Source organism: Penicillium cinerascens (genome assembly GCF_028974065.1).
Source record: "Penicillium cinerascens strain IBT 15544 chromosome Unknown contig_16_segment0_segment0, whole genome shotgun sequence".
Classification (NCBI taxonomy): Eukaryota; Fungi; Ascomycota; class Eurotiomycetes; order Eurotiales; family Aspergillaceae; genus Penicillium; species Penicillium cinerascens.
Genome location: NW_026695286.1, coordinates 1,844,452 through 1,870,527, shown reverse-complemented (window position 1 = coordinate 1,870,527; position 26,076 = coordinate 1,844,452). Strand labels below are relative to the sequence as shown.

Genomic DNA, 26,076 nt, shown 5'->3' with positions numbered 1-26,076 from the left:
AACCAAACGGGAGGGTGGCATCTATAATCTCTCTCTTCTGATGTCTGGCCGAGTCGCTCGACGCAAAGACCAGGCCAGGTTATTGGCTGCAGCTTCCAGGGAAGGTTCTGGAGCTGGAAGTGCTTGAAACATCGGAGAACCTAGGCGGGGCGCATTAGGAGTATATACCATGGAGCTAGAAGAGCATTCAAGAAAAAGGCCAGAAGAATATGGTCCAGCGTTCCTGGGCTGATTCGGTCGCCGACGAACCTCGAGTGGGTTCCGATCTGGAGATCTCAGCAACTTGCAACGTGCAGGGGTCACGTACCACAAGCCAAGCACCCGGGATGGTTTCTAGACCAGAGACACCGGATCCACGTGATACGACAGGCGTTTCAGGGTGTTGAAACAACGCGGCCTGAGCTGAGTTGGCTTTCCGGGGTCGTATTCTGTGGGCATCTCTTTGGCCGAGTAGGTTAAAGCAGGTCAAAGCAAGTCAGAGCAAGCCAAAGCAGGTAGCGCGGGGTCCGAACTCCCGCGATCTTCAGTAAGGTAGGTGACGGCTGATCAGTGCTGACCACGAGAGACCAAATGTCACTTTCAGGGGGAGGGGGAGGCTGTTGCAGCCTCCGCGAATGACGAACGGGTCGCGAGCCGCTGTTTGAGACAGACGAGCCGTTCCATGGGCGCCGATGGGGCCCGGCATTCTTTTTTCTCGTGACATAGACCAGGAGTTGAAATGCCGTGGACTTCAGGTCCTCACAGGAATTGTAGAGGCATTGTGCACACTCCACAGATAATCCCAGGGATCGTCTGTCGTAATTGAAACAACCCAAGGGGCAGTGAAGATCTGATTGGGCCCACCGTGCTCATGGGCAGCAGTGCGGCCCGCATGTTCTGGGCGTCAGGTCGGAGTATCCACGTAGGCTGTAGGACCAAAGTGGGTGAAAGTGTGTGATGCGAGAAAGAGAAAGTAAATGAAGGGTGAATCGCACGTCGAAAGTCGAAAAGTGTAGTGACTTTCCCGTTCCACACTTGGCTGCCACTTCATCTCGGCCTCCTTTCCTCCTCCCCTCCACCCCCCTACCTCACGACACCTCATTTCTTTTTTTTTAGTTCTTCTTCTTCTTTTCTTTTTTTCGCACCGTTCGACTTCACGATCAATTCCATCTACATTGCCGCCAATTTTCGATTTCTTCTCGACCATCTCCAAATCGTCCCTCCAAACAATCGCCCGCGAGGGGCAAGCTCCCCAGTTTACTCGCCTGGAGCGCTTGTCACAACACCCGCGCCTATCTACCTGAAACACCCTGTAACACCCTGTAGTACTGTGAACTGGAGCAGTCTGGTATGTGGCATTCCTTTCTACTATGAGACTACCCTCTCCGGTTATTTCATCCGGTACCATTAAGCCCTCAGCCCTCAGGCCAGCTGTCCGTGGCTTGGGACACCAGGGCTTGTCTTACGCTTAAACCAAATGGTGATTTCTTGTGTTGGCTAATGCCTCAGCAGTCCTGCATCAGCCACTTTCGTCTTTCTTTCTGCCCCCCTTGTCGCATCCCCTCTCCGATCCCGCCCAACCATCCACGGCTCTGCCGCAACCTGGTGTCGCTCTGTCTCTACTGAATCGCAAACGCATGTCCGCGCAACTCGTGTACTCCTTCGCGCGACTTTGAATCGCTTACAACTTTTCTGATTTGCGGAGCGCGCTTGCTTCCCCGCCGCTCAACGGATACCGTGACGAGGAGGTGATCTACTTGAGGTTTCACAATGGAGTCCCCGGCTCTACACCCGGAGTCTCCTATGGAGCAGGAGGACATTCCTTACCCGTGTATGGGTTGTGGGGAGATCCTGGAGGAAGGGAAAGCTTTCGAGCTCTGTAAGTTCCTCACACTGGTCACGATGTACCTGTGCTAACCCCTCGAAAGCTGGACAGAGATGGCATATCGACTGTTTCCGGTGCAGCACTTGCAATTGTCTCTTAGACTCCGATGCCCACCTCCTACTGCTCGGCGACGGTTCCCTGATTTGCAGTTCATGCACCTACAGCTGCAACTCGTGCGGCAATAAGATCGAGGACTTGGCTATTTTGACCGGTGACCAGGCGTTCTGCGCACAGTGCTTCCGGTGTCGAAACTGCAAGAGAAAAATCGAGAATCTACGCTATGCGCGCACGTCGCAGGGAATATTCTGTATGGACTGTCATGAGTCCTTGATGCAACGACGACGGAAGAAAAAGGCAACTGCTGCGGCCCGCAGGCCGGGGGCAAAACTAGACAAATCTCTGCCGTCGTTGCCCCCGAGTATGGAGGAAACCATGTCTATCGAGGAGTCTCCAAGTGAGGCGTACACGGAGGCCGCCGATATTCAGATAGCTGGGCCGGATGGTTCTGCAGACCGTTCGGAAAGCTCTCCTTCACGACAGCCCGCCGCAGGTAAGGAAGTCGCGACCCATTCACGTAATTAAAGACTGACCGTGATTTCCAGACAATCTTCTTCTTCCTTCTAGTACCTACCGAAGCAGCCGTCATATGGGTTCACAACGTGACAACAGCAGCAATAATAACAATGAAGCTGACGGGGGTGGGGAATTCTTGATTCCTCTCGCTTTTGATCCTTCTGAAAGCCAGCGATCGTCTTCGCACAGGCAATCACAAATCATTCAGGACCCTCGCGAGTACTTCAACCAGGCCCCGTCTGGCGATTCCTCACTCCGAACCTCTCGTGACGGCCGGGATTATTCCATGGAACCTCCGTCTCGTACTTCGTCCGAGAATCCCTCCCCGCACATTGCATACCAAGAGAAAGGATACGAACGTGGCGACGCGGACTCTTACCGACGTGATATGGACAGCAATGGACCGACCAAGCCATTCGCGCCTGGTGTTGAGTCCAGGCTTGGAAAGACCGAATCAGCCCGCAGTTCTAGGTCTGATCTGCCATTGGCACTGAGGGAAACAAGCGCCTTCTCGGGTGCGACCAGTCCCGAAAGTAGCAGGTCCAAGGAGACTGCCAACGATATCACACGATCGAGGCCACTGGAGAGTGTCACATCGGTCCACCCACGCCCTTCAAACGAACTGCACCGACTTCACGAGCATGGTTCTGTGGAGTCTTCACGTTCTCAGCAGTCTTCCTACCCACCAAAGCGAGGCGACTCGCTTGAGAGCAAGCTCCATTCGATCCCACGGAAAGATATTGGCACATCGCCAAGTTCCTCCGTCTACGGAGGCTCTCCCAGGCTGCCCGACACTGGTTTCGAGCAGCCGAGGCAGCATCTCACGTCTCTCGATACACGAGATCGCGCACACTCACCGTCCATCCCGCAGTACAAGGGTGGTAGTGAGTTCTCTGCCGATGAGGACTTGGCTCGTCTTATGAGTGATGATGGCCAGACTAGCGATTCTTTCTTACGACGTATGTCAAGCTCCGTGCGCCACGGCCGAAGCTATAGCGAGAAAAGTATTCGAACTGGAAAAGAAGGCAAAACCCCCAGATCTCCTGGAAGCATCACGGGCACGGACATTGCCAGTCCCACTGCCAGTATATCTCAAGCTGAGGAGATTGCTTGGCTTCGCGCTGAACTGCGCAAAGAACGCCAGCGTATGGCAGAAATGGAAGGTACTCTTCGTGCCACCGTGGATGTTAAGCAGGTCAACACCGAGCTCTCCGAAAAACGTTCTACAATGGTTGTGCTCGATGCGAAGAGAGAGATTGTTTTGCGAGAGCTCACCGTGCTCACCAAACATCTGGAGGCAGAGAAGCGTGGTGCAGCTGGTGGACCCCTGGATCTTGGAAAGCTTTCCAATCATGTCTTGCGAGAGCTTGCGGAATCTATTCAGAAGCTGAAGGAGTCCTATGCGCCTCAAATTGAGGAGCTCATTCAGCAGCGCAATGATCTGTCCGCGGAGGTTGCTAACATGACCAATCAGAAGGAGAAGACGTTCCAGGAATTCGAACAATTGTCATCGAAGAATGCCCAATTGGCCGAGCTGAACAACCAATTGGTGCACCAGATACAGGAACTGTACAAGGCCAGCTCGGATGGCCAGCGTGGTACAAATGGCCTTGGAATCGCTCAGCACAAGGAGAAGTCCATGTCATCCGTGGAGACCTTGAGATCTACAGCCCACGACTTCCCGCCGTCGATCTCCCATGCTCACATCGCGGACGATTCCGAAACTACCACAGCCACGGCCACCGTTGTCCCTGGGCCTCAGGTTGTCAGCATCCGCAAGGGACAGCCTCGCAAGTTCAACTGGAAGAAGGGTGGTCAGAACGTCGCAAAGGGTGTGAAGGGTCTCAAGGGAGCCTTCATGTCCAGCGAAACCGAGGCTGGCGGTGGTCTGCCCCGTTCGCAGACTCAAGACCCAAGTCGCCAGGGCTTCGGGTTCTTTGGAAATCAGAGGAACAAGCAGGGAGGCAAGATGTCGCAGGCCGACAGTGTGCCGGCATTGGCTGAAGCTGCAGGCGGTGGTAAGTCTTTCATTTACTGTGCTCCCTCAGGCCGCAACCAACTGACCATTCCGTTAGGACTATTTGGTACCGAACTCGAGGCCCGTATGGAACACGAGAAGAGTATTATTCCAGCCATCGTCACCCGATGTATCCAAGAAGTTGAACTTCGCGGCATGGATATGGAAGGTATCTACCGCAAGTCAGGTGCCGCCTCGGCGATCCAGGGTATTCGTGACGGCTTCGAGCGCTCGCCGTTCGATTATGACATTTCGGATCCCGACCTCGATATTCACGCCGTCACTTCTGCTCTGAAGCAGTATTTCCGCAAGCTTCCTACTCCTTTAATTACTTTCGAAGTCTACGAGACAATCATCGATTCTGCACAAGTCCCCAGCGTGTCGGGGCGGGTGGAGCTTCTTCAGAGGAACCTGGGAGAATTGCCACGTGTGCATCGCGATGTCCTTGAATTCCTTATTTTCCACCTCAAGCGTGTTGTTGAACGTCAGGATGAGAACCTAATGACTAGCCAAAATGTCGCAGTCGTGTTCGCTCCGACCATCATGCGGCCTGAGAGCTTGGCCCGCGAGATGACGGACGTGCAGAAAAAGAACGACGTCCTCAAGTTCCTGGTGGAGAACTGTCAGGATATTTTCATGGGCATGCAAGGCTAGACTCGGCCTCAATACGGCAGTTCATCCTTTTTATTTTCTGCTATCTATTTTTAACCTTCCTGTTCGGCGCTCTACTTGTACAGATACCAACCCTTTTCTGTGGTCATTTGTCCTGCGTTCTTCCCTCTTCTCATGCCCTCTCCTCTACCCTCTTATCACGATCAGCGCTGCAAGCTCGATACAGATACCCTGTCACGTCGTCATTTCCCCCTTTGTCGCTGATTCTCCCTACATATTCCGCAGGTTCGAAGCTAGTCATTCCCTCGGATCCCTGCGCTCTCGCTCACCAGCGCCTTGCCGGTGTCCAGTGGGGATCAAAATATTTCTTTTCTGTATGGATGGCTGTTTGTTTCTTGTTTGAGTTTCCTGTGTTGAGCGAGCATTGGATCGAGTCTCTAGCGTTATGCATCTTCACCGCGGTCGACTAACGACCTGTGTAGAATGAGTGCGCTTGTCTCCGATACGTTAGATTATGATAACGTTTAATTTCTACAGCCCTAATGTCAATAGTCGACCATAATGTACTTCGGTGTAGTTCCAGTTCTAGACGTGTATTGTTAGTGTCCCGCGCCAATCATCGCCGACCGCCTACGACATCGTCTCAGCTCCCGAGCTCCGCTTAATTGACCACCTCACGTCTGCCCGCCTCCAGGGCTCCTTGTCATACATCATGTCCAAGCCAAGCCAATACCTCCTCCTCTCCCTGCCCTCCTCCATCGTCCCCTCGCACCACCGCGACGACGCCCTCGAGGCCGTATCCACCACAGTCTCCCCCGACAATGGCTCCGTGGCCTCCTTCCCGATCCCCGAGTTCAAGATCGGCACACTAGATGCGCTCGTCCAGCAGGCTGACGAGCTGGCCAAGCTCGAAGGCCAGTGCCAGACTGTCGTTGGCAAGGTCGGCGATGCGTTGAAGAATATCCTCGAGGGAGACGAGGCGCAGATTGAGCGCATGAAGGTCGTCAATGATAGTATGCTTCCCCGCTACGGTCAGTCGAGATGGGATGTGTGTTCTGACGCTTTGCAGAGCCGGTTGATCAGTATCTCCGCACCTTCCAGTGGAATAAGGTCAAATACCGTGCGGACAAGTCGCTCTCGGAGTTGATTGATCTTCTGCAGAAGGTGGGTTCTCATCAAACACCGTGATGAATTGCTAGAGGATGGAATTGCTGATGGCTTTAAACAGGAGGGTGCCAGTATCGACAATGATATCCGTTTCAAGTACTCGCAATATAACCAGGTTAAGAACACGCTGGCGACCCTGCAACGGAAACAAACGTGTGTACCCCTCCTACTCCGCGATACAATACCAACTGACACTGTATAGGGGAAACCTCTCTACAAAATCGCTCGTCTCAATCGTGGACCCCCGCTCCATCGTCCAAGACTCCGAGTTTATCGAAACACACCTCGTCGCCGTCCCGTCGCAGCAAGTAAAGGACTTCCTCAAGACCTACGAAACCGTCGCGCCGATGGTAGTCCCCCGCTCAGCCCAATTGGTCGCCGAGGACAGCGAATTTTCGCTGTACGCCGTGACGACGTTCAAGAAGCACAGCGCGGAGTTCGTGCACAAGGCCCGCGAGCAGAAGTGGATCCCGCGCGATTTCAAGTACGTTGAGGGTGGTAAGGAGGAGGAAGCGAAAGAGGTTGAGCGTGTTGGTGGCGATGAGCGTAAGCTTTGGGGTGAGACGCTACGTCTGGGTCGGACGGCTTGGAGTGAGGCTGTAATGGTCTGGATTCATGTCCTGGTCTTGCGCGTGTTTGTTGAAACGGTGCTGCGGTATGGGTTGCCTTTGGACTTTGTCTGTGCCTTGATCCGGGTATGTTTCATCCTATGGGGACTTGCATTATGTTGCTAACTGATTTATTGCAGGCTCCCACTACCAAGCAAGCGGACCGCGCTAAGAAGAACCTTGAGGATAAGTACTCCTACTTGGCCGGTAATGCCTTTGGTCGTGACAAGAAGGGTCGTGTCAAGCGCGATGACCCTAGTGAAATGCACGCTGGTGGCGAGGGAAGTGTGGAGTACACACCGTACGTGTTCTACGAATTCGAATTCAACTAAGACGTTGCTGGGGTAGTTTGCACGACTTTGCGTACATATATACCAAGCCCAGGGAACATCGATCACAAACTAACATTGGATTTTGTTGAACATCGTTCCTTGCCCAGGTGGTTTCTACTGAATACACTCTATTCCTCGTCTTATACTCAAGAAGGTGCCCAATATCAAAGCGATCTATATTTATCCGGATATATACAGCGCCTTGTCTGCGTGTAATCAAGACACAAAACTCATCTTCAGATCTACACCGCTATACAACGACATTTTCCATTTCACATCAAAACCATAAACTCTTTACTCCTTCTTAGCAGGCAGGTAGCCCTGGGAGTCAAGGTAAGCAATAATCTGCTTAACGGCATCCTTGATAGGCAGATCCACGTTCTTAAGGTAGACCTCGGGCTTCTCAGGCGCCTCGTAGGGAGCCGAGATACCGGTGAACTCCTTGATAATACCCTCACGAGCCTTCTTGTACAGACCCTTAGGGTCACGCTGCTCGGCAACCTCAACGGGGACATCAACGTGCACCTCAACGAAGGGGAGACCGGTGTTCTCGCCGGGAGGGGGGATCTCGTGCAGCTTGCGGGCAGTGTCGCGGTCCTTGCGGTATGGCGAGATGAACGAGGTAATGGCGATGGAGCACGAGTCGGCGAACAGCTTGGCGACCTCTGCGATGCGGCGGATGTTCTCGTTGCGGTCGGCTTCGCTGAAGCCAAGGTCCTTGTTCAGGCCGAAGCGGATGTTGTCGCCGTCCAGACGGTAGGCGTGCACGCCGCGGTCGTGCAGCAGCTGGCGCTCGAGTTCGACGGCAATAGTGGACTTGCCAGAGGCGGAGAGACCGGTCAGCCAGATCGTCAGACCCTGCTGGTTGCGCAGGGTGCTGCGCTCGGTCTTGGTCAGGGCGGGTGCGTGGAAGGTGATGTTGCTGCTGCGGGGTTAGTCATTGTGTCTTTCTTGAGTCTTCGCGACCGTTCTCATGCAAGGGGAGGAATGTGAGGGCTCAATTGGACATACGTGGCCATTTTGACGGTGTGTGTGTGAGGAGATGGAAAAGGAGCAGGAAGGAGGGGCAAAGAGACAGTGAAATGGGCCGCGTAAGAGCGGAAACGAGCGCTGATCGCGGGGTCTGCGTTTCTTGGCGGCCCGTTCGTATAGCGGTTTCACCTTAACTCTATACGAGGCTACTCTACTCTGCTAGCAAACCGGGTATGTAGAACACAGGAAATGCAATTGGTGCTATGTCTAGGCTATTACAGAGGCCGGGGAAATGTACATCCCATCTAAACAGTATAAAAAATAAGATTCCCATTCGCCAGGAACCAGGAACCAGGAACGTAAGAGATTTTCACTCCGTCACGCCACGGTACAAGTTTGACATTGCCTGGAAAATTCGATTAGCCACGTCGCCATTTGCCAGAACACATTAATTTCACTTACAGCAGCCTGCCTGGGCTCGATAAACAAGGCCTTGGCCTCAACCAGCACCACGGGCTCCTTACCGTCCTCCGGGAGAGTCTCGATGCGCCCCTCGACCCACGCCTTCCGACCCTCCACCCTGACGGTCTCGGCCCGGAGAGCGACGTAGGAGTCCGCCATAGCCGGAGCGCGATAATCAATATTCAAGTTGGCTGTAACGCCGACCTTATTCGGCAGCGCGGGGAAACAGCAACGCGCCAGACCCTCGTCCAGCAATGTAGCCAGCAAACCCCCGTGGATGATACCAATGTGGCCGCACATATCCGAGCCCAGGTACATGAGCGAGACCATGCTCTTGCCACCCTTCTCGCTGAAGACCAGCGGCGGCACGACAATCTTGTTAGGTCCTGACAATGTACCCGCTGTCAGACTGCGCGGGCGCAGAGTCTCGGGGATCTTAAGGTGCGGGCGCGCTTCCTTGAAGTCCGGGTTGGCACGCAGCTTCTCGGCTTCGGGGTGGTTGCGGAGGTGTTGCTCGATCTCCGCGGCCCGCGCGTCTGCGGGCATGTATGCGGAGAGGGTCTCCTCGTCGGTTAAAACTGCGGCGGACATGATTCGTGAGACGGTGAGCTGGGTTTGGTAGACAAGGCCTAGGGTAAACGCGAGGACTGCGATTGAGGTGAAGCCTGCGATGCGGCGGAGGCGCGACCGCGGAGGGGGAGGCGGGTGAACGGAAGGGTTTGATTCTGCGATTACCGACGCGTTAGATACGGCGCATTCTTCGGGATCGATGTCGAGGACAGCAAGGTGTCGAGGACCGAGGGGTGGTCCATGGCTTACCGGTAGAGTAGAGTCGGGGAGTTCGCCGGGGGTGAATGAAAGGAGACCCTGATCGGGGAGTACGTGAAAGAAGCCGTAAAGGAGTGGGATTGAGACGGGGAGTGAGGTCGGAAACGAGAGAAAAAGTCGGTCGGAGCATTTTCCAAGACTAAGACCGAACTCCGCGAGTCTCGAAGGCGAACTGTTGGGAAGGCAAGTGGTTGAAGAGTGGATGCTCCGAGTCAAACGGGAAGAGTTACCTCGGCCCGTTTTCACATCTAAGAATAACCAACTACCAACGCTCGATCATCCGCGCCGGTTTTACTGCCGACTTGGAGACGGTGTTGGTTGAGGGCGACCCGGCTTGTCGACCACGTAGATGCAGCCGAGGTTGGCCAGTTAATCCATCGATCTATCGGCCACATTCCGATGGGATCTTCCCGATCAACTGAGTTCCGCGGAATCCGAGAACTGCATGATCAGCCACGGCATCAACACCATCGCTAGGAACCCGAACCAGTCCGACTCCCTCCCGTTGAGATCCTTGGGCAATTTGTTGCCGAGCCTTTTGAGGTCCACGGCCCGGCAGTCCTGGAAATAGGGTTTGCCATCCACGACCTCTATTGCGTAGACTCCGATCAAGGGCGGGAGGGCTCCAGCTATCGAAGAGAGGGAGTTTCCCCGTTGCGTCCTGTGGTTTGTTTTGGCCGTGAAAGGCTGCCTCGGTTCCAAATTTCTGGAGTTTCTTGACAGCTTTCTTCACTGGGGTCTTGTTAGGCGCCTTGGTTGACTGGTTGACTTCTTACCCTTTTGCCACTGTAAACTAGCGCCCAGAGAATGTCTCCACATTTTTCTGACAAGAGAAAAAGAGGACTTCTCATGTATCCATCATTTTCTATACATTCTACTCCTCAGCCTTGGAATTTATGTGAGGGCGAGGCTTTTGACGAGGAATGTCAAAGACCTTCAAATCTTCCGGGCGTGCCTGGCCCGGAAGAAGCACACCGGAACCGTATCTCAAGGAAATGACAAGGAATTGCGATTCTGCTCAAAGGAAGACTATCTTTGAGTAGTTCGAGAAAGGAAGGGTTCTTCAGTCGTCAAAAGGTGCAGCTATAAAACTGAACAACCACGGATTAAGTATGTAGCTGACGAGACATTGTTCTCCCGAGGTCTGAATGAATATAGTTGACCATCGGTGACAGTTCATGTACGTTGATAACACTGAATCAACGCCATCCCTCTAATTAGACTTACAGAGGACACGAGGTTACTCAGTTTAGCTTGTTTACTTTCGGATCTAATGTCATTGAAAGAGGACATTAGAGAGCGAGTATCCTAAATTCACGTAAATTCGATGCTGACATCTCATAACACAAACATTTCCCAGTCACGTTGAATAGCATATCCCCGTACGACGACCTTCAAGTAGAAGAGTAAAAGAAAGGGCCAGATATGAGACAGTGGCTTGGTAATGCAGGATGCATGTACGCTGCAATGAAGGGATATTTGAACCGACTCGGGAATAGTGCTACAATCCTGTCGGCAACCCCTCCCATCCAACTACCTCCAACTCCATGGTTATCGAACTTGCGCGCATTGCCATAGATCATTGCGGATCCCCTTTATCGGGCAATTACTTTCTGCAATGCACCGAGTGATCACGATTTAGCCTTCGCCACCAAAGGCCCGAGCAAATTGGCCCAGATATGTATGGACGACCCCTCAATCATGCGACCTCTGCTTCACACCATCACACGAGACTGGACTACCTAACGTTGCAAATTGCAAAAGGACTAACCGCACTAGTAGTTTTTATGAGCGCACGATGCAACGCAGCGACGCGGGGTGAAGATCGACAGGGGGCAATGGACGCATGCCGGACCGGACAGGCACGTCGCGCCCGCAGGGGCCGGGGAATCTAAATACCAGACTGAATCCCGATTTTCTCGCGATGGTTTTCTTCACGCCCGGCGATCATGTTACGCCATTTGCTTTTGCCGCTCGTTCTCGCCAGTAGGCGAGCGCTGGTTGATGCCGCGCTCCCCGCGCCGCCGGGGGACTATGATGTATTGCAGTATATAGATCCGCTGATCGGCAGCGCCAACGGAGGTATGGAGAATTCCACGTCGCCTCGTGCTCATCAACGTTAACTCCGATTACAGGCAATGTCTTCGCGGGTGCGTCTCTGCCGTATGGCATGGCCAAGGCTGTTGCCGATACCGATTCCGAGAACAACCAGGGCGGTTTCGCCTATGATGGCAGTAATGTGACTGGCTTCTCGAGCATGCATGATTCTGGCACTGGCGGAAATCCCTCGCTCGGGAATTTCCCTCTCTTTCCATATGCGCAATGCGCCGGCGATGATGTGGATGGTTGTGTTTTTCCGAAGAAGTCGCGGAAGACGAAGTATATGCCTGATTCTGTCGAGTCCAGCCCGGGCTACTTTGCTCTGACGCTAGCTTCTGGCGTACGTGTTGATATGACTACTGCTCAGCATACTTCGCTTTTCCGCTTCCAATTTCCCCCTGGCAGCAACCCGCTGATTCTGTTGGATCTCTCGGATCTATCCGACTCGCGCCAAAATAATGCGACGATCTCGATCAACGAGTCTAACGGGCGCATGATGGGCAGTGCCAAGTTTTTGCCTAGCTTTGGCAGTGGAGAATACGACCTTCACTTTTGCGCCGACTTCCATAGCTCTGCCTCGTTGCGCGACAGCGGTATCTTTGTTGATGCTCGAGCTAGTACTGGTGTTCACGACTTGAAGATCTCGCGCAGCATTAATGGCTATCCCCTGCCGGTGAGTAACGCCGGATCCCTCATTTTCACTTTCTTTGTAAGCTGACCGGTATAGGGCGGTGGTTTTGTCCGTTTCAAAACTCCCGCAGATGGTGTCATCCAAGCTCGTGTTGGGTTGAGTTTCATCAGCCCCGAGCAGGCTTGTTCCAATGCTGAATCGGAGATTGCCAACTTTGATTTTGAATCCATCCGCAAAGCTGCAGTCGCGCAATGGACCGAGAAAATGCGTCCGATCCGTGTCTCGCGCAACGGTGTCAAGCCGTCTGTCCTCACCAACTTCTACAGTGGTATCTACCGGACAATGATTAATCCCCAGAACTACACTGGCGAGAACCCGCTGTGGACGAGCTCAGAGCCGTATTTCGATTCTTTCTACTGGTTTGTCTCGAGCTTGCTGGACATTATAGGCTCTTGCTGATCATCGCCAGTATCTGGGATTTGTTCCGTTCGCAATTTCCCTTCCTGATAATCTTCGACCCTAGATCAGCGGCTCAGATGATACGCTCTCTGATTGATACTCAGCGTCATCTTGGGTGGCTGCCTGACTGCCGCATGTCGCTGTGCAAAGGTGCGCAATTCTTCCTTATCACCAATGAGGATGAAACCCCCAATTAATTGCCTTCCACTCAGGTTACACGCAAGGTGGATCGAACGCTGACAATGTCTTTGCTGATGCCTACGTCAAAGGCATCAGGGAGGGTATTGACTGGGACGCAGGGTACGCAGCCGTCCAGAAAGATGCAGACGTGGAGCCCTTTGACTGGTCTAATGAGGGCCGTGGCGGCCTGCAAAGCTGGAAGAAACTCAACTATGTCCCAGTTGAAGATTTTGACTATATCGGCTTCGGAACTATGACTCGCAGTATCTCACGCACTCTCGAATATGCCTACAACAACTTTGCTATTTCCCAAATTGCTTCTCGGATGAACAAAACTGCCGATACTGCGCGATATGAAGAGGAGTCACGATACTGGAAAAATCTATTCCGAAAGGACCAGGAATCATATATGAATGGCACTAATACTGGGTTCACTGGATTCTTCCAGCCCAAGTACCTCAACGGAACCTGGGGGTATCAGGATCCTCTCAAATGCTCGAACATTGATACCAGTGGAAGTATCTGTTCCCTTCAAAACAACGCAGCCGAGACTTTCGAGTCAAGCATCTGGGAGTATCAATTGTATGCCGTCCTCCATTCCCTGCGTTATCCATACGCTAATACCTTCGTTGCAGCTTCGTACCCCACGACATGGCCGCTCTCATCTCCATTCTCGGAGGGCCTTCCAGCTTCGTCAGACGCCTCGACTACCTCCACGATCAGAAGATCACCTACATTGGTAACGAGCCCGCCTTCCTAACAGTCTTCCAATACCACTACGCCGGCCGCCCAGCCAAATCCACCGCTCGGGTTCGCACTTACATCCCCGAATACTTCGCTCCAACCCCCGCAGGTCTACCCGGCAACGATGACTCCGGCGCGATGGGTTCTTTCGTCGCCATGTCAATGATGGGTCTTTTCCCCAACCCAGGCCAAAGCGTCTATCTCATCACCGTGCCTTATTTCGAGTCCGTCAGCATCGTCTCACCCCTCACCGGCAAGACCGCCACCGTGCGTGTGATCAACTGGGACAAGTTCAACTCCCTCAACAACACCGGTGGCACTGGCTTCATCCAGTCTGCAACATTGAACGGCCGGCCGTACACAAAGAACTGGTTGTCCCACGATTTCTTCACTGAGGGTAAGGATCTGGTTCTGGTTCTTGGCAGTCATGAGAGTGCGTGGGGCACTAAGCCTGGGGATCTACCGCCTTCTCTGTCTGACTCCTCTGATATCCTGGCCCGTGGAATGGACGATGCTTTGGTGGACCTAGAGCAGCCTGCTCCTCTGGCCGCGGGCGCTCAGCACTACGTTGGAAATGGGAGAAGCGCTGGTTACCATGCTCGGTTCGCGAAGCAGTCTCACTGGCAGAAGGGTTGGTAGTATTACCATTTCTTCCACTCTGGATTAGTAGCTGGAACACAATGCATGTAATTAATGCATCAAATTTCTAAGATTTATATACGACGTACCTTGTACACGAAAGATATATACATACAACCTTTCATTAACGATTAACAATGGCTGAGCCCTAAAATGGCTAAGGATACCGACTTACGATTAGGGGATTTTTCCTACTGGTGATTCTGACCTCCAGCTGCTGCTGCTTCCGTTTGAGGCGTGCCTAGGCAAAAGTGACCAGTCCCAATTCGGGAGATTACTGCTTCATACATGGCTAGTTATGTAGGTGCTGATACCGTTGGAGTTGAGCAAATGTGGAATTGCTTTTCGCTCTATACTACCTGTTGAAGTAGAACAATCATAAAGAAACATGCCAGGTCGCAAAAAAAGATATTTATGTACAGGGCAACCGACGTAAATCACATCACACCATGAAAATACCAGACGAAAACACAAAGAGACACAGGTCCAGCCTAAGAAGGACGGTGGAACTTGCTCTCAACCCAAGGCATACCGACAACACTGGCCTTGAGAACCTTCTTGCGCACCTGCACTCCAAGCTGAGTACCCTTCTTGTGCAGCCCGTTCTTCACATACGCCATGGCGATGTTCTGGCCGCCGAGCGAAGGGCTAGGAAGACCGGAGGTGACGACGCCGACTTGAACGGGGTTAGCCGGGTCGGCTAGGTCGACGACGACTGCACCCTCACGGGCAGGCGGGCCCTTCTCCACGGAGAGACCGATGCGGCGCTGAGTGAGAGACTTGGGGCTGGCGAGCTGGGAGAGGATGACAGAGGCGCCGTTGAAGTTGGCGGTCGCGGGGTCACGGCGGTCACGGCCGACGACCCAGCCCAGAGCGGCGTCGGGGGGAGTCTGCGCGGTTGAGATGTCATGGCCGTAGAGACACATGCCGGCTTCGAGGCGGAGGGAGTCGCGGGCAGCGAGACCGGCGAGGCGGACGGTGTCCTTGTCAGTTAGGAAGAGGTTGACGACCTGCTCCGGCAGGTTGGGGGCACCGGAGGTCGGGATGGAGATCTCGAAGCCGTCTTCACCGGTGTAGCCGGTTCGAGAGATCAGGAGGGGGTGGGGGGTGGCGCTGCCGTCGGGCAGGGTGAGGTAGAGCTCGCGGCAGTTGCCGAAGTAGAGGGTGCTCAGGTCGGTGGAGGCGGCTGAGGAGGCGTTGATGAGAGGCTGCAGGACGGAAGCGGCCTTGGGACCCTGCAGCGCGACCAGCGCGCGGTCCTCAAGGATGTCCCACTTGATGCTGTCGGCGCCGTGCTCGGCGCGGTAGGCTTCGATCTCGGCTTGCAGGAAGGCCAGGTCCTCGGTGCGGCGGCCGGCATTGGTGACGAAGTAGAAGCTATCTTCGCCGCGGCGGGTGATGACGGTGTCGTCGACGATGCCGCCGGTGCCAACTTCTAGAAGGCAGGACAGGGTGGAGGTGTTGGGGGCAAGCTTATCCAGCGAGGAGGGAGTGACCTTCATCAACAGATTCATGGCGCCAGGTCCGCTAAGGTGGTGCTGAACCCTGTATAGAACTGGATTAGCCTCCTGTGGTTTTAATTGGAAGCCTGAAGAGGAATTGAACTTACATATGGCTCACATCGAACAGACTGGCCTTCTCACGAGTCCACATGTGGCTTTCCACATGGCTCAGGTCGGCATACTGCAGCGGCATAGAGTATCCGGCAAAGGGCACCATCTTAGCGCCGTGCGCCTCGTGCAGGTCATACAGCTGCGTTTTGGCCAGGGGCTCACTGGAGCTCGAGGCATAACGCACAGCCTGGGTCTTGACCTGAGGAACCGCCACGCGCGCGGTGAGTCTGGCGCTGGGAGTCCGGGGAGCTGCCCGCACGGCGGAGGAGAGCTCCCGCCGCAGCAGTGTGGAGCCGATAGAAGCGCGGGGAGCGTGCAGAGCAGAAGACCTGGCGGCGACGAGGTCGACACCCTTTCGGAAAGTACGAGCGCTGGCCATGACGATTCAACAAAAGGGGAATTTGATTGACAAGTGAAGAAGCGAGGGAAGAGGAAGAAAAAGGCCGTGAGAAGTTGTGTCTACTCCGCCGTCGGAGAACCACAGCGGAAAAGTCACGTGCTGATAGGGTGACCTCGGCGGGGAAAGTCAATTCCGCATTGAGACAGCTTACCCTACGAGGGAAAGATGCAGGAAGTAATTTGTGGCTGGAATGACAGCAGGCGAGAGCATCAAAGAGCCCCGCTGATCATCCGGATCCAATTTGGCACCGCGGATTATGTGCACGACATGCTGGAGCGGCGCGGAAAAGAGTAAGTCCCAACATCCCCGTCCCCGCAAAAGTATAAAACATGAACACGGTGATATCCCAGAACAAATATCCAACAAAGAAAACCACTTGCAGAATATCACGCGAATCCAAAAACCAAAGTAACTGGCCGCCTGTCTCGGTCATCACGTCATGAAACCTCTCCACAGCCGATATTTACCGGCGGTCAAAATGACCAAATATAGTATGTGAAAAGGAGATGCAAAAAAAAAAGAAAAAAGACAGCGCGCAACGTTTACAGCGCATTACTGGCACAAGTGAAGACGCCGCCGACAGTACCCTCACGGTACATTTCAACGACGGACATGATAGATGCCTGCAGAATGTAAGTAAAAGAGCGGAAAGACCGAAGGGAGAAGATCAAACTCACGTAGGTACCGGGACCCAAGAAGAAAATACCTATGAAGATCAAGCTGACGTTGAAGATGAAACCCAACCAGCCCCGAATGCCACGCTCCATGAAAAAGTAAGGGCCGTGGTCGGCCGAGCGCATGCGGATATAAGCAACACCCCAGAAAATGAAACCAAAGAAGGAATCAAACAAGGAGCTCATAATCGACAGCAGACTCGAGAAGAAGGGAATCACTTCGGCAATAACCCAGGCAGAAACCCACAGACAGGCAAGGATTCCGACCCAGGCGGCCCAACCGACGACGGTGTTGTTGCCCTTGTGGCGGGTTCCCTCGAACAGGCGGAAGAAGATGAAGCGGGCGGAGACGGAGGCATACAGAACTCCGAGGAAGATGATTGTCGGAATCATGAAGGAGAACGAAACCTTCTTGAATAGCTCGTCGGACATGTTGGCAAATGCGGGCGAGGAGCTCATGTACTCATTGCCGGTGTATACGTAGATGATAGAGCCGACCAGGCCGAAGACGATGACCTCGGCAATGGTAACAACGGTGACAGACTTCCAGAAGTCGCGCGGCTCTTTCATCTCGGCAATGAAACTGGGCAGGGTAATCTGGCCGATGAACGTGTAGCTGATGTTCAGGAAGGCATTGAGTCCCGTGACGAACGTCGTGCCGGGAAGAGGGATCGTGCGGAAAGTCGGCTCGCCTTTGCCAGGGTATCCGGCCGGGTGAGGCTCAATGGCGACGAAGATGGTCGCCATCATGACGGAAACAAAGGTGAAGAAGGCCGAGAAAGTGGCGATCTTGGCCAGGGTGTTGAATGTGCGCGGGAGGGAGCAGAGGAAGGAAACCATCGCAATGATCAGCGAAAAGACGACTGTGCAGACTGCTCCGTTGGACATGGTGTTGAGATACTCCGAGCCGACCACACAGTGCAGGCCCTGAATGAAGGTGTTGTTCAACAGGAACATGACGGCGGTTGCCCACCACGCGATCTTGGAGTCCCAGAACAGATATTGGCCGATATCACACACATCGCGGACCTCGGGGTGTCGCAGACAGAACCGCCTATCACCGAATTAGCGCGATCGTCGACGAGTCAGAAAAGGACATACCAGATAGTCAAGGAAGTGTAAAGCACCACACCGGCCACGGAACAGGTCAGAATTAGACCGGGAACGAGACCCAGCACGGAGTACGACCAGGGGAAGGACATGATAGCCAGACAAATGTACTCGGAGAAAAGCAGAGCCGCAGTCTATACAACAACGATTAGTCCCCACCCAATTCAAAGTACCAAGGGCAAAATGAAATCTACCTTTTGCCAACTGCAAGTGCGATACTTGATGGTATTTTCCGACTCCATTTCGATCTGGCGACCGATACTCTCAGTCGTCGAGGAGGAGTCGACCGCCGTGACATGGTGATGCGACAGACGGCGCTGGCCCTCGGCATCGAAGTCCTTGAGCTTGGGTTCCTCCAGCTTATCACTCTTGTCGCTGAGGTCGCTCATATCGGCGGTGCGATCATGGTCCCAGGGGCCAGCAGCAAGTGCTGCGTCGTTAGGCCGAGCCATTTTAATCTTAAGGAGCGGGAGAACCGTGCTTGACGGTACTCGGCGGAGTCGAGAGAGGCGTTGGTGACCTTCGAATACATAAAACTGCAGATATGGGGCGATACTTCCATACAACCGGGGCTGCTGGGCTTGGGGCAATCGAAGTCGAGATTATCGATTTCTTTTTTCTTGTCGCGGGGGGTTTTGCGTGGTCGCTGGGGGCTCTGGTACAAGGCGAGGCTGCGGGCGATTAGGGCACGGGATCTACAACGAAGATCCGGGGCAGCGAGCTCCCAGTAGAGTTGGCGCAGAGGGGGTGCGAGAGTGTTGAAAGGAAGAGGAAAAGAGAACCGAAAGAAAAGGAAACCGGTTCAGAAAAAAAGAAAAGCGGAAAAAAGAAGGCCAAGGGACGATGGTATCCTAGGTATCCTAAATGGTATACAGGATACCAGCGGCGAGGGAGGTCCACTACGATCGCAGCGTTGACGATCGAAAGCGCCGTAATTATGGTTCCGCGCAGGTTATGCGGATTCCCCACTCTCGCGCCCTGGGTTCCAAATGGAAAAAACCTGTCGATCTCATCATTGGAGCCTCTACGTAGGTGGCATGACGTGACGAGAGGTCGCCGAAATGGGGGTATCGGGGTATCCACGACGTTCCCAGGGCGTTCGGGAGAGGCGCTATGCCCGCCCTGACAGCGTGCTTTGCCCTGATCCTGGGTTCGGGGTTGAGATACGGAGTAGGGAATACCGTCTGTGCACCGGTGCATAGATAAGGAGCGGCGACTCCGAAATTACCTACACACGAGCACCTTACCACACCTCATCGGGGAGAGGCAGCGAACTCGACAGGATCGGATCCCATCTCCCATGAAGCTACGACCTGCCGGATGCGGACCCCACCAGAGCCCCGCAAGCGGCCGGTGGCTAATCAGTGGGCGTGGAGGATCGGAACCCATGCATCAGCCACCCCCGAAAACATGGATGGCTGCACGCCGTGATTTTTCCCTTGCCCTGATTTGACCGCTACCAGTCCCTAGCCGAATGCGGTGGCCACGATGGGGCCCGGGGGAGCATCTGAGGGTCGTAATATGCTCGGGGGCTTGGGGGGCTTGGGGGGCTTGGACTCTGTATCTAGGACCAGTGCGTAAGCTCTGATTAGTGTATCGATGAACAGAGTTCGCAGTAATCTGATGCGAGATTAGCCAGTTTCGGTTGAATTCATCAGACTCGAAATTCGAAATACGAAACTCGAAACTCGGTAATGCGAATACCCGGGCCACGTGTTGCCGAGTTCGTCGCCCTGCGAGGCATTCTGGCAGTATGCTCACGGTTTTCTTCGGTATTTTATGTATTCAATGCATTTGGGGAATTCTAGAATCCAATGTAAAGTCATCGACTCGAATCAATAAACAAAAAGATCCCACGGCGATACTACGTGACGGTATTAATCGCGGACGCCCAATTTAGTGTTCCGCCCGCTATCGAGCCTCCCGCTCTTGCGTGCTCCTCCTCCCCGATGGCCTCATGCGGGAACCACCCACTTTCTCTATCTTTTCTGCCCTACTCAGCAATCAACGGCGCCTAGAACGCCTCCGAATACTTTATTTATTCGTCGGAAAAGTGACTGCGTGACTGCGTGACGGCGTCTCTGTTCTAGAATCCGTTCCTGCGCCGGGTTGCTCTGTTGTTGCGAGATGGCCTCTTACCCAGTACGACAGTGATCGGCTAGACCCGCGTTAAGATTGCGGTTTCGAGTAACACATGGGATTGGTTCTTGATGCCGCTTTTGATATGTGACAATAATACACGGGGATACTTTCGTCCGAACTCCTGCAACAATACCAAAGTGTATGTCCAGACATGGAATAGAAATAGAAACAATACAAGATAACTCCCTCTACATGCCTTCGTCCTCGTCGCCCAACAGCGCCGCGTAATCGTCCGCAGAGGCAAATGTCGGCAGGTGCTTGAGCTTGCGGCGCTTCTTGCGCTCCGAAGCCGATGCCGACGGCGCCGTCTCGGCCGGAGGCAACTCCACGCCACCCAGCTCCATGTCCGACGGCAGATCGTCATCGCTGTCGAGGAAGGCCTCGTCGTCGGAGACGTCCATGTCGAAGACGTCCTCGTCATCCTCGGGCTCTTCCTTCTTGGCGGACTTCTTGCCCTTCTTCGCGGGAGCAGGTGCGGCCTCCTCGTCGTCGAATCCGTCAAAGTCGGCCTCCTCCATCTCTTCGTCGGATGGCACGTCGGACTCGTCGTTGAAGATGACCTCATCGTCACCGGCCGCCTCGCCTTCACCCTCCTCATCGGAGTAGGCAGACTCCAGATCGTCCAGATCGAGGTCATCGTCGCTCTCGTCGTCGGCCTCCAGATCTGGCTTAGAGTCGACTAGCGCCTTCCAGATCTCATCCTCGTCCTCGCTGATACCATCGATATCATCGATATCCTCCTCGTCGCGTTCAACGGGGTCAACGGCACTCTTGCCCTTCTTGGCTTTGACCTTGTCCTTGTTAACGCGGTTGAAGTACTGGTGGAAGAAGACGTCCTCCGCGGCCACATCCGCGGCCTTCTTCTTCCAGAAGTTCTCCGAGTTCAGTGGCACGGCATGCGGCGCCGACTTGTTGGCCTCTACTAGTCGGTCGGCAACATCGCCACCGGCCAGGGGCTGCATGATCGAGGCACCGCGAGAAGCAGCGCCAGCCTTGGGGGTGCGGTACACGAAGCGGTCCAGGAAGTGAGTGAGCGTGTGGATAGTCAGGTCGGGCTTGCCACTCATGGGCCGGTGCTCGAGTAGATTCGCGGCATTGACGGACACGGAGGGATGGAAGTGAGAAGTGTAAGGGAGCAATTCCCAGAGACAGGTCTTGTCGGCATTGCTGTGCTCCGGGTCGCGCTTACGAGGATCGTATCCGTTGCTCTGCTTCTTGGCCGCGACCGGTGTTGGCTGCGGCTGCTCCTCGTCATCCTCATCGGGAACATCTCGGAAGACCTCTTCACCATCGCTCTCGTTATCCTCGGGCTGATCGAACAGAGAAGAAAGGCCAGTAAAGGTCTTCTCGAGCTCACGGATCAGGTAGAAAACACCGCAAACGAAAGATGGCTGGTGCATTCCGAGCACCTGGACAATGCGCTTGACGAATGCTTTCACCCGGCGGATGTTCAAGTCGTTCTTGAGAGCCTTGAATAGGAGGTTCAGGTAGAGTGACTGCTTCGAGGAGGTAGCAACGCGAGGGTCCAGAAGGGACTCGTACAGAGTCCGGTAGAAGCGGTCGCTGGCAATCTGGTGCGAGGCAGTAAGCTGCTGGATCAGCATCAGAGCCTGAATGCTGGTATTGAAGTTTGACGAGTGCGTAATGTGGAAAAGCGTGTCGATGTGCTTCGTGAGGCTATAATGCAAGTTAGTAGATTACATAGCTGAATATAGTTGTAAGCACGTACCGGTCGGAGTCTGCGTCAGTGAAAGGGTGAGCGCGGTTGACACCAGTCAAGACACCCGAAGTCAACTTCTCGCGCATCTCGTCGGTTTGGGCCTCGCCCTTGGTCTCATCATTGCCCTTGCCCTTGCCCTTGGCGCCCTTGCCATGCTTGGCCTTGGCCGCCTGCTTGGTGGGCTTCAAGAAGGTAACGAAGAGGGAGAAGTAAATGTCCAGCAATTGGTCAGCAACCTTTGGCTCCTTGGTACTGAGAACCGTCTGGTTCAGAGTAATGATGGCGTAGTATTTGGCATGCTGGCTCTGGCCGGGACGGAACAGCAGCTCCTCAACGCCCTTGATGATGAGGGGCTTCATGAGCGGGTGTTGCTGCTCCAGCTGTAACAGCAGATACGAAGCTCGAGAAGCAATTTTCTTGCCGGGGTCTCCAAGCTTGTTCACAAGAAGACGCAGCAGGTTGGCTTCTTGCTCCGGCTTCTCTTTGAGGAGCTCGTACACGTAACTGACGGCACGGGATCGAGAGAATTCGATCTCGTCATTGCACCAGATCTCCAGGATCTTAAGCATCTCGAAGAATTGTTCTTTCAAGTAGTCCTCGAAGGCCCAGACCACCAGGTGGCTCTTCTGCAAGCCACCAGGAAGCGGGTCCCGCTCTGTCCATCGCCCACCAGCGCCTTGGAATGCTGCAACGAGACCGGGCTGGTTGGCAAACGACTTCAGTCGCCGATCGCTGGGCAGCAGAGTACCCTGCGCAAACATATCCTTCAAAGAACGCAACACCTCAACCGCTTGCGCACGGCTACGCTTCTTTCCGAGACCAATGAGGTTCTGCAGAGAGAGCGTGTTGTGCAGCGGCGACTCTTGCACGGCGAGGGTTAGAGCGGAGATCTTATCACTCAGGGTACCGGAGGCCATGATGGTCGTATAGAACTTGTGTGACGAGGAGGCAGAGGCCTGCTGGGCTTCCGCATACTGGTCTGTCTCTTCTTGGAGGAAGGTGTTGGCGACTTCATGGATGCGCTCGACCAAGTGACGAGGAAGGGCATTCATTTGCTTCGCGCTATTCAGCGGGGGAAGAGGGATGTTATACCAGTCGGACCGGGGAAGGCAGGTCTGCGAAACCGGGGTTAGCATAAATCAGCCAAGATAGCATAAGGTTAGGACTTACGAGCTTCGCAAATTCCTTGGGCACGACAATTTCGGGTTCCTTCGTCTTGGTCGGTTTGACCTGAGTTGTTTCCTCAATGTCAAACTCCTCGGGCTCGCTGGCATCTTCACTGTCCGCCTGTGCAATTTCGTCCTCTTCCTCTTCCTCGACTTCAGCTTCAGCTTCAGCCTCTGCTTCTTCCTCCTCAACCTCATCGTCCTCTAGATCGTCGGGAACGACATGACCGGAAGCCTCCAGCATTTTTGAAAGCTCCTTCCGCAAGTCCTCGTCGCCTCCTTTCTTCCCTTGAGATGGCGCACCCTCGACCTCGGACTCCGAGTCGACACCATCGAGAAGATCCAGATCTTCCTCGGTGCCGCCCAGCGCCAAAATCTCCTCGCGCAGCTTATCGTTGTTGCTGCTTTTCTTGGCACCCTCAGGTTTACCCTGCTTCTTCTTATCTCCCTTCTGCTCCTCCCGAGCAATCACTTCACCATTGCGATCCCGCTTCTTGCCTTGAGCAGAGCCTTGGTTCTTGCCGGTTTTGGGGGCGGCATCCTTCTTGGGCGTCTCAATCGATGGCTGGGGCTTGTTGTCCTTCTTCGATTTTCCCTTACCAGAGCTCTGATTGTTCAACCGTTGCTCGATTTTCTGTCGTAGGCCAGCGAAGGCGCCGTCTGCGAACTGGGGGATTTCGGCAGGCTGGGATTCTGTGGCGGAGGCACCTCCCTTCTGGAGGTCCTCATTAGTGCCAGAGGAGTGCTTTTCTTTCCCTTTGGCCATTGTTGGCGTTGTTGGAAAGCAGGTATGTTTTTTGCGCGGAGAGAAAATTGGACGGAGAAATCTTTTGCGGCGGGCCAGTTATCAGACGCTCGGACCAACGCGATAAGCAATATCCCAAGGGCGACCGCGACGATTTCTCGAGATTCGCATTCGACATCTGCCTGTAGCAATTCTTTAGATTTTCTTTGTGAGAATTTCTCCTCGATGATCTCCGGGATGCGTCCAGTGTCCGGTCGCACTTCGGGGAGGCGGCTGGCCCTGGGGCTTCGCATTCAGCGCTGCGGACTTCATGTACGCGACCCCGGAAAGCTTGACATGAATTCCATTGCAGGTGCTGATTGATCGCAGGTTGATGGTCGAAATCGAGTTTCAAATTTCTGGATACCCACTGCTGGTAAAGCTAAAAAGACAGGGGATAATGGTGCGCCCGTTGCAATCGAGAGATTGACCAAACGCTAACAAGTACCAGAGGATGCCAATGATCTCCTGGTTCGAGGCGGATTCCTTCGCCAGGCCTATTCTGGTGTCTTCCATTTACTTCCTCTGGGGCTGCGAGTGCAAGACAAGCTAGAGGGACTTATTGACAAGTATATGCGTGGATTGGGTAAGATCGAACATGCGATCATATTCCTTTCATAGAATCTAATGATTGCCCAGGCGCGTCCAAGGTCTCTCTGTCCTCAATATCATCACAGGAGCTCTGGGAGAAGTCCGGGCGACTCACCGAGGGCTCCGAGGTTTTTCGATTCCACGATCGTAAAGACACTCGTTTTCTTCTCGCTCCTACCCATGAAGAAGAAATCACTACACTAGTCGGAAGTCTCACAACGTCGTACAAGAGTCTTCCTTTGCGGGTGTATCAAATCAGTGAGCCACATTCAGCCCGCTTTTCTATTCATCACTGACCATTTACAGCGAGAAAGTATCGCGATGAGCCGCGGCCGCGGCAAGGCCTTCTTCGTGGCCGAGAATTTGTCATGAAAGACCTCTATACGTTTGATTACAATGTCGAGGAAGCACTCAAGACCTACAAGTCCGTGAAACATGCCTACACGCAGCTGTTTGATGAGCTCAAGATTCCCTATCTTGTTGCCGCCGCAGATTCTGGAAACATGGGCGGTAGTCTCAGCCACGAGTTTCATTTCGTCAGCAACAAGGGCGAAGATCGCATAATAAGTTGCTCAAATTGTGATCACGTGTACAACGAGGAGCTTGCAGATGGCAAGACACACATCTTCCACGAGTCTGCTGGCCAGAGCACTACGCCGGGCTTCCAGACAGAAGATGCGCCTGCAGAAGGGGGCGCAACGATATCAAATGGCATGTGGATGGCCATTTCACATGACGCAAGTACTCTTCTCCGGGGCTGGTACCCCAAGTATTCCATGCAGAATGGTGCAACAGAGCCCGTCGAAAGGCAGGTCAATTCGCACGCCGTCAAGGCCATCGCTACCGCAGCTAGTGTGGATCTCGACTTGAGCGTTGAGAATCCATTGGTAAAGTGGACCGCACATGTCAAATCGGGTGCTTCTACGCAAAAGCCCCGTGTTTTGGATCTCTATGACTCCCAAGTACGGGTCTACCAGCGTCCACCGCTAAGTGATTTACTGGAGGAAGTTGGCTGCACCGCTGCAGATATCGAGTATTCGATGCTGGACCGGTTCCCTGGTACCGAGAACAAGCTCAGCCTTGTACGCGTCCACGATGGAGACCGATGCTCAAACTGCACGGATGGACATTTGACGAGTAACCCTGCTGTCGAGCTTGGCCACACCTTCCACTTGGGCACACGGTATAGTGAGGTGCTCAATGCCTCTGTATCTGTCAGCCCCGCAGCGCTAAGTGGATCTTCTGCATCTAACACACAATCTACGAAAGAGCAAATTGTGCCGATGCAAATGGGCTGCCATGGAATTGGCGTCTCCCGCTTGATCTCGGCTGTGGCAAACCGCTTAGTAGATGCTAGCGGGTTGAACTGGCCTCGCGCAATTGCTCCCTACGAGGTTCTAGTTGTTGCTGGGAAGGGTCTAGACTCTGTTGCTGAACAGGTCTATGATAACCTCGCATCTAGCTCAAAGCCGGTGGACACCCTCTTGGATGACCGTGACAAGGGAATGGGCTGGAAACTAGGCGACGCAGATCTTATTGGGTACCCGGTCATCGTGGTTGTCGGCAACGGCTGGAAGAACAAGCAAACACTGGAAGTCCAGTGCCGACGTCTGGGCGTGTGCCAGGACGTGTCTTTGGATCAGTTACCTTCGTTTGTCGAAGGTCTTCTCTCGCAGCTGTGAGAGTGT

General features: G+C 54.0%; 9 protein-coding genes across 9 annotated transcripts; 4 read left to right on the top strand and 5 right to left on the bottom strand.

The window, feature by feature from the left end:
• Positions 1-1,749: 1,749 nt before the first annotated feature.
• Positions 1,750-5,108, top strand: N7498_000663 (uncharacterized protein; the record flags this gene model as incomplete). Its single annotated transcript, XM_058447726.1, has 4 exons — positions 1,750-1,858; positions 1,908-2,414; positions 2,467-4,455; positions 4,513-5,108. 4 exons carry the CDS (start codon positions 1,750-1,752, stop codon positions 5,106-5,108), a joined length of 3,201 nt encoding a protein of 1,066 aa, XP_058313137.1.
• Positions 5,109-5,778: 670 nt separating this feature from the next.
• On the top strand, positions 5,779-7,173 carry N7498_000662 (H(+)-transporting V1 sector ATPase subunit C; the record flags this gene model as incomplete). The annotated part of the gene is made up of 5 exons (XM_058447725.1): positions 5,779-6,079; positions 6,136-6,230; positions 6,295-6,386; positions 6,436-6,928; positions 6,982-7,173. 5 exons carry the CDS (start codon positions 5,779-5,781, stop codon positions 7,171-7,173), a joined length of 1,173 nt encoding a protein of 390 aa, XP_058313136.1.
• Positions 7,174-7,467: 294 nt separating this feature from the next.
• On the bottom strand, positions 7,468-8,192 carry N7498_000661 (adenylyl-sulfate kinase; the record flags this gene model as incomplete). The annotated part of the gene is made up of 2 exons (XM_058447724.1): positions 7,468-8,095; positions 8,185-8,192. The coding sequence occupies 2 exons, from the start codon at positions 8,190-8,192 to the stop codon at positions 7,468-7,470; spliced, it is 636 nt and encodes a 211-aa protein (XP_058313135.1).
• A 323-nt stretch (positions 8,193-8,515) lies between these two features.
• N7498_000660 (PaaI family thioesterase) lies at positions 8,516-9,565 on the bottom strand (the record flags this gene model as incomplete). Its single annotated transcript, XM_058447723.1, has 3 exons — positions 8,516-8,551; positions 8,608-9,332; positions 9,427-9,565. The coding sequence occupies 3 exons, from the start codon at positions 9,563-9,565 to the stop codon at positions 8,516-8,518; spliced, it is 900 nt and encodes a 299-aa protein (XP_058313134.1).
• Positions 9,566-11,384: 1,819 nt separating this feature from the next.
• Positions 11,385-14,179, top strand: N7498_000659 (glycoside hydrolase family 92 protein; the record flags this gene model as incomplete). Its single annotated transcript, XM_058447722.1, has 6 exons — positions 11,385-11,517; positions 11,571-12,208; positions 12,263-12,585; positions 12,636-12,775; positions 12,838-13,387; positions 13,441-14,179. Coding segments are annotated over 6 exons (2,523 nt in total), but the record flags the coding sequence as incomplete, so codon positions are not given.
• Positions 14,180-14,679: 500 nt separating this feature from the next.
• On the bottom strand, positions 14,680-16,180 carry N7498_000658 (glycine decarboxylase subunit T; the record flags this gene model as incomplete). The annotated part of the gene is made up of 2 exons (XM_058447721.1): positions 14,680-15,733; positions 15,798-16,180. The coding sequence occupies 2 exons, from the start codon at positions 16,178-16,180 to the stop codon at positions 14,680-14,682; spliced, it is 1,437 nt and encodes a 478-aa protein (XP_058313132.1).
• A 563-nt stretch (positions 16,181-16,743) lies between these two features.
• Positions 16,744-18,437, bottom strand: N7498_000657 (putative neutral amino acid permease; the record flags this gene model as incomplete). The annotated part of the gene is made up of 3 exons (XM_058447720.1): positions 16,744-17,929; positions 17,977-18,119; positions 18,180-18,437. The coding sequence occupies 3 exons, from the start codon at positions 18,435-18,437 to the stop codon at positions 16,744-16,746; spliced, it is 1,587 nt and encodes a 528-aa protein (XP_058313131.1).
• Positions 18,438-20,315: 1,878 nt separating this feature from the next.
• N7498_000656 (RNA-binding ribosome biosynthesis protein MAK21) lies at positions 20,316-23,779 on the bottom strand (the record flags this gene model as incomplete). Its single annotated transcript, XM_058447719.1, has 3 exons — positions 20,316-21,804; positions 21,857-22,962; positions 23,018-23,779. The coding sequence occupies 3 exons, from the start codon at positions 23,777-23,779 to the stop codon at positions 20,316-20,318; spliced, it is 3,357 nt and encodes a 1,118-aa protein (XP_058313130.1).
• Positions 23,780-23,983: 204 nt separating this feature from the next.
• N7498_000655 (putative proline--tRNA ligase AIM10) lies at positions 23,984-26,070 on the top strand (the record flags this gene model as incomplete). The annotated part of the gene is made up of 5 exons (XM_058447718.1): positions 23,984-24,070; positions 24,128-24,200; positions 24,249-24,383; positions 24,437-24,646; positions 24,695-26,070. 5 exons carry the CDS (start codon positions 23,984-23,986, stop codon positions 26,068-26,070), a joined length of 1,881 nt encoding a protein of 626 aa, XP_058313129.1.
• Between the last annotated feature and the right edge of the window lie 6 nt (positions 26,071-26,076).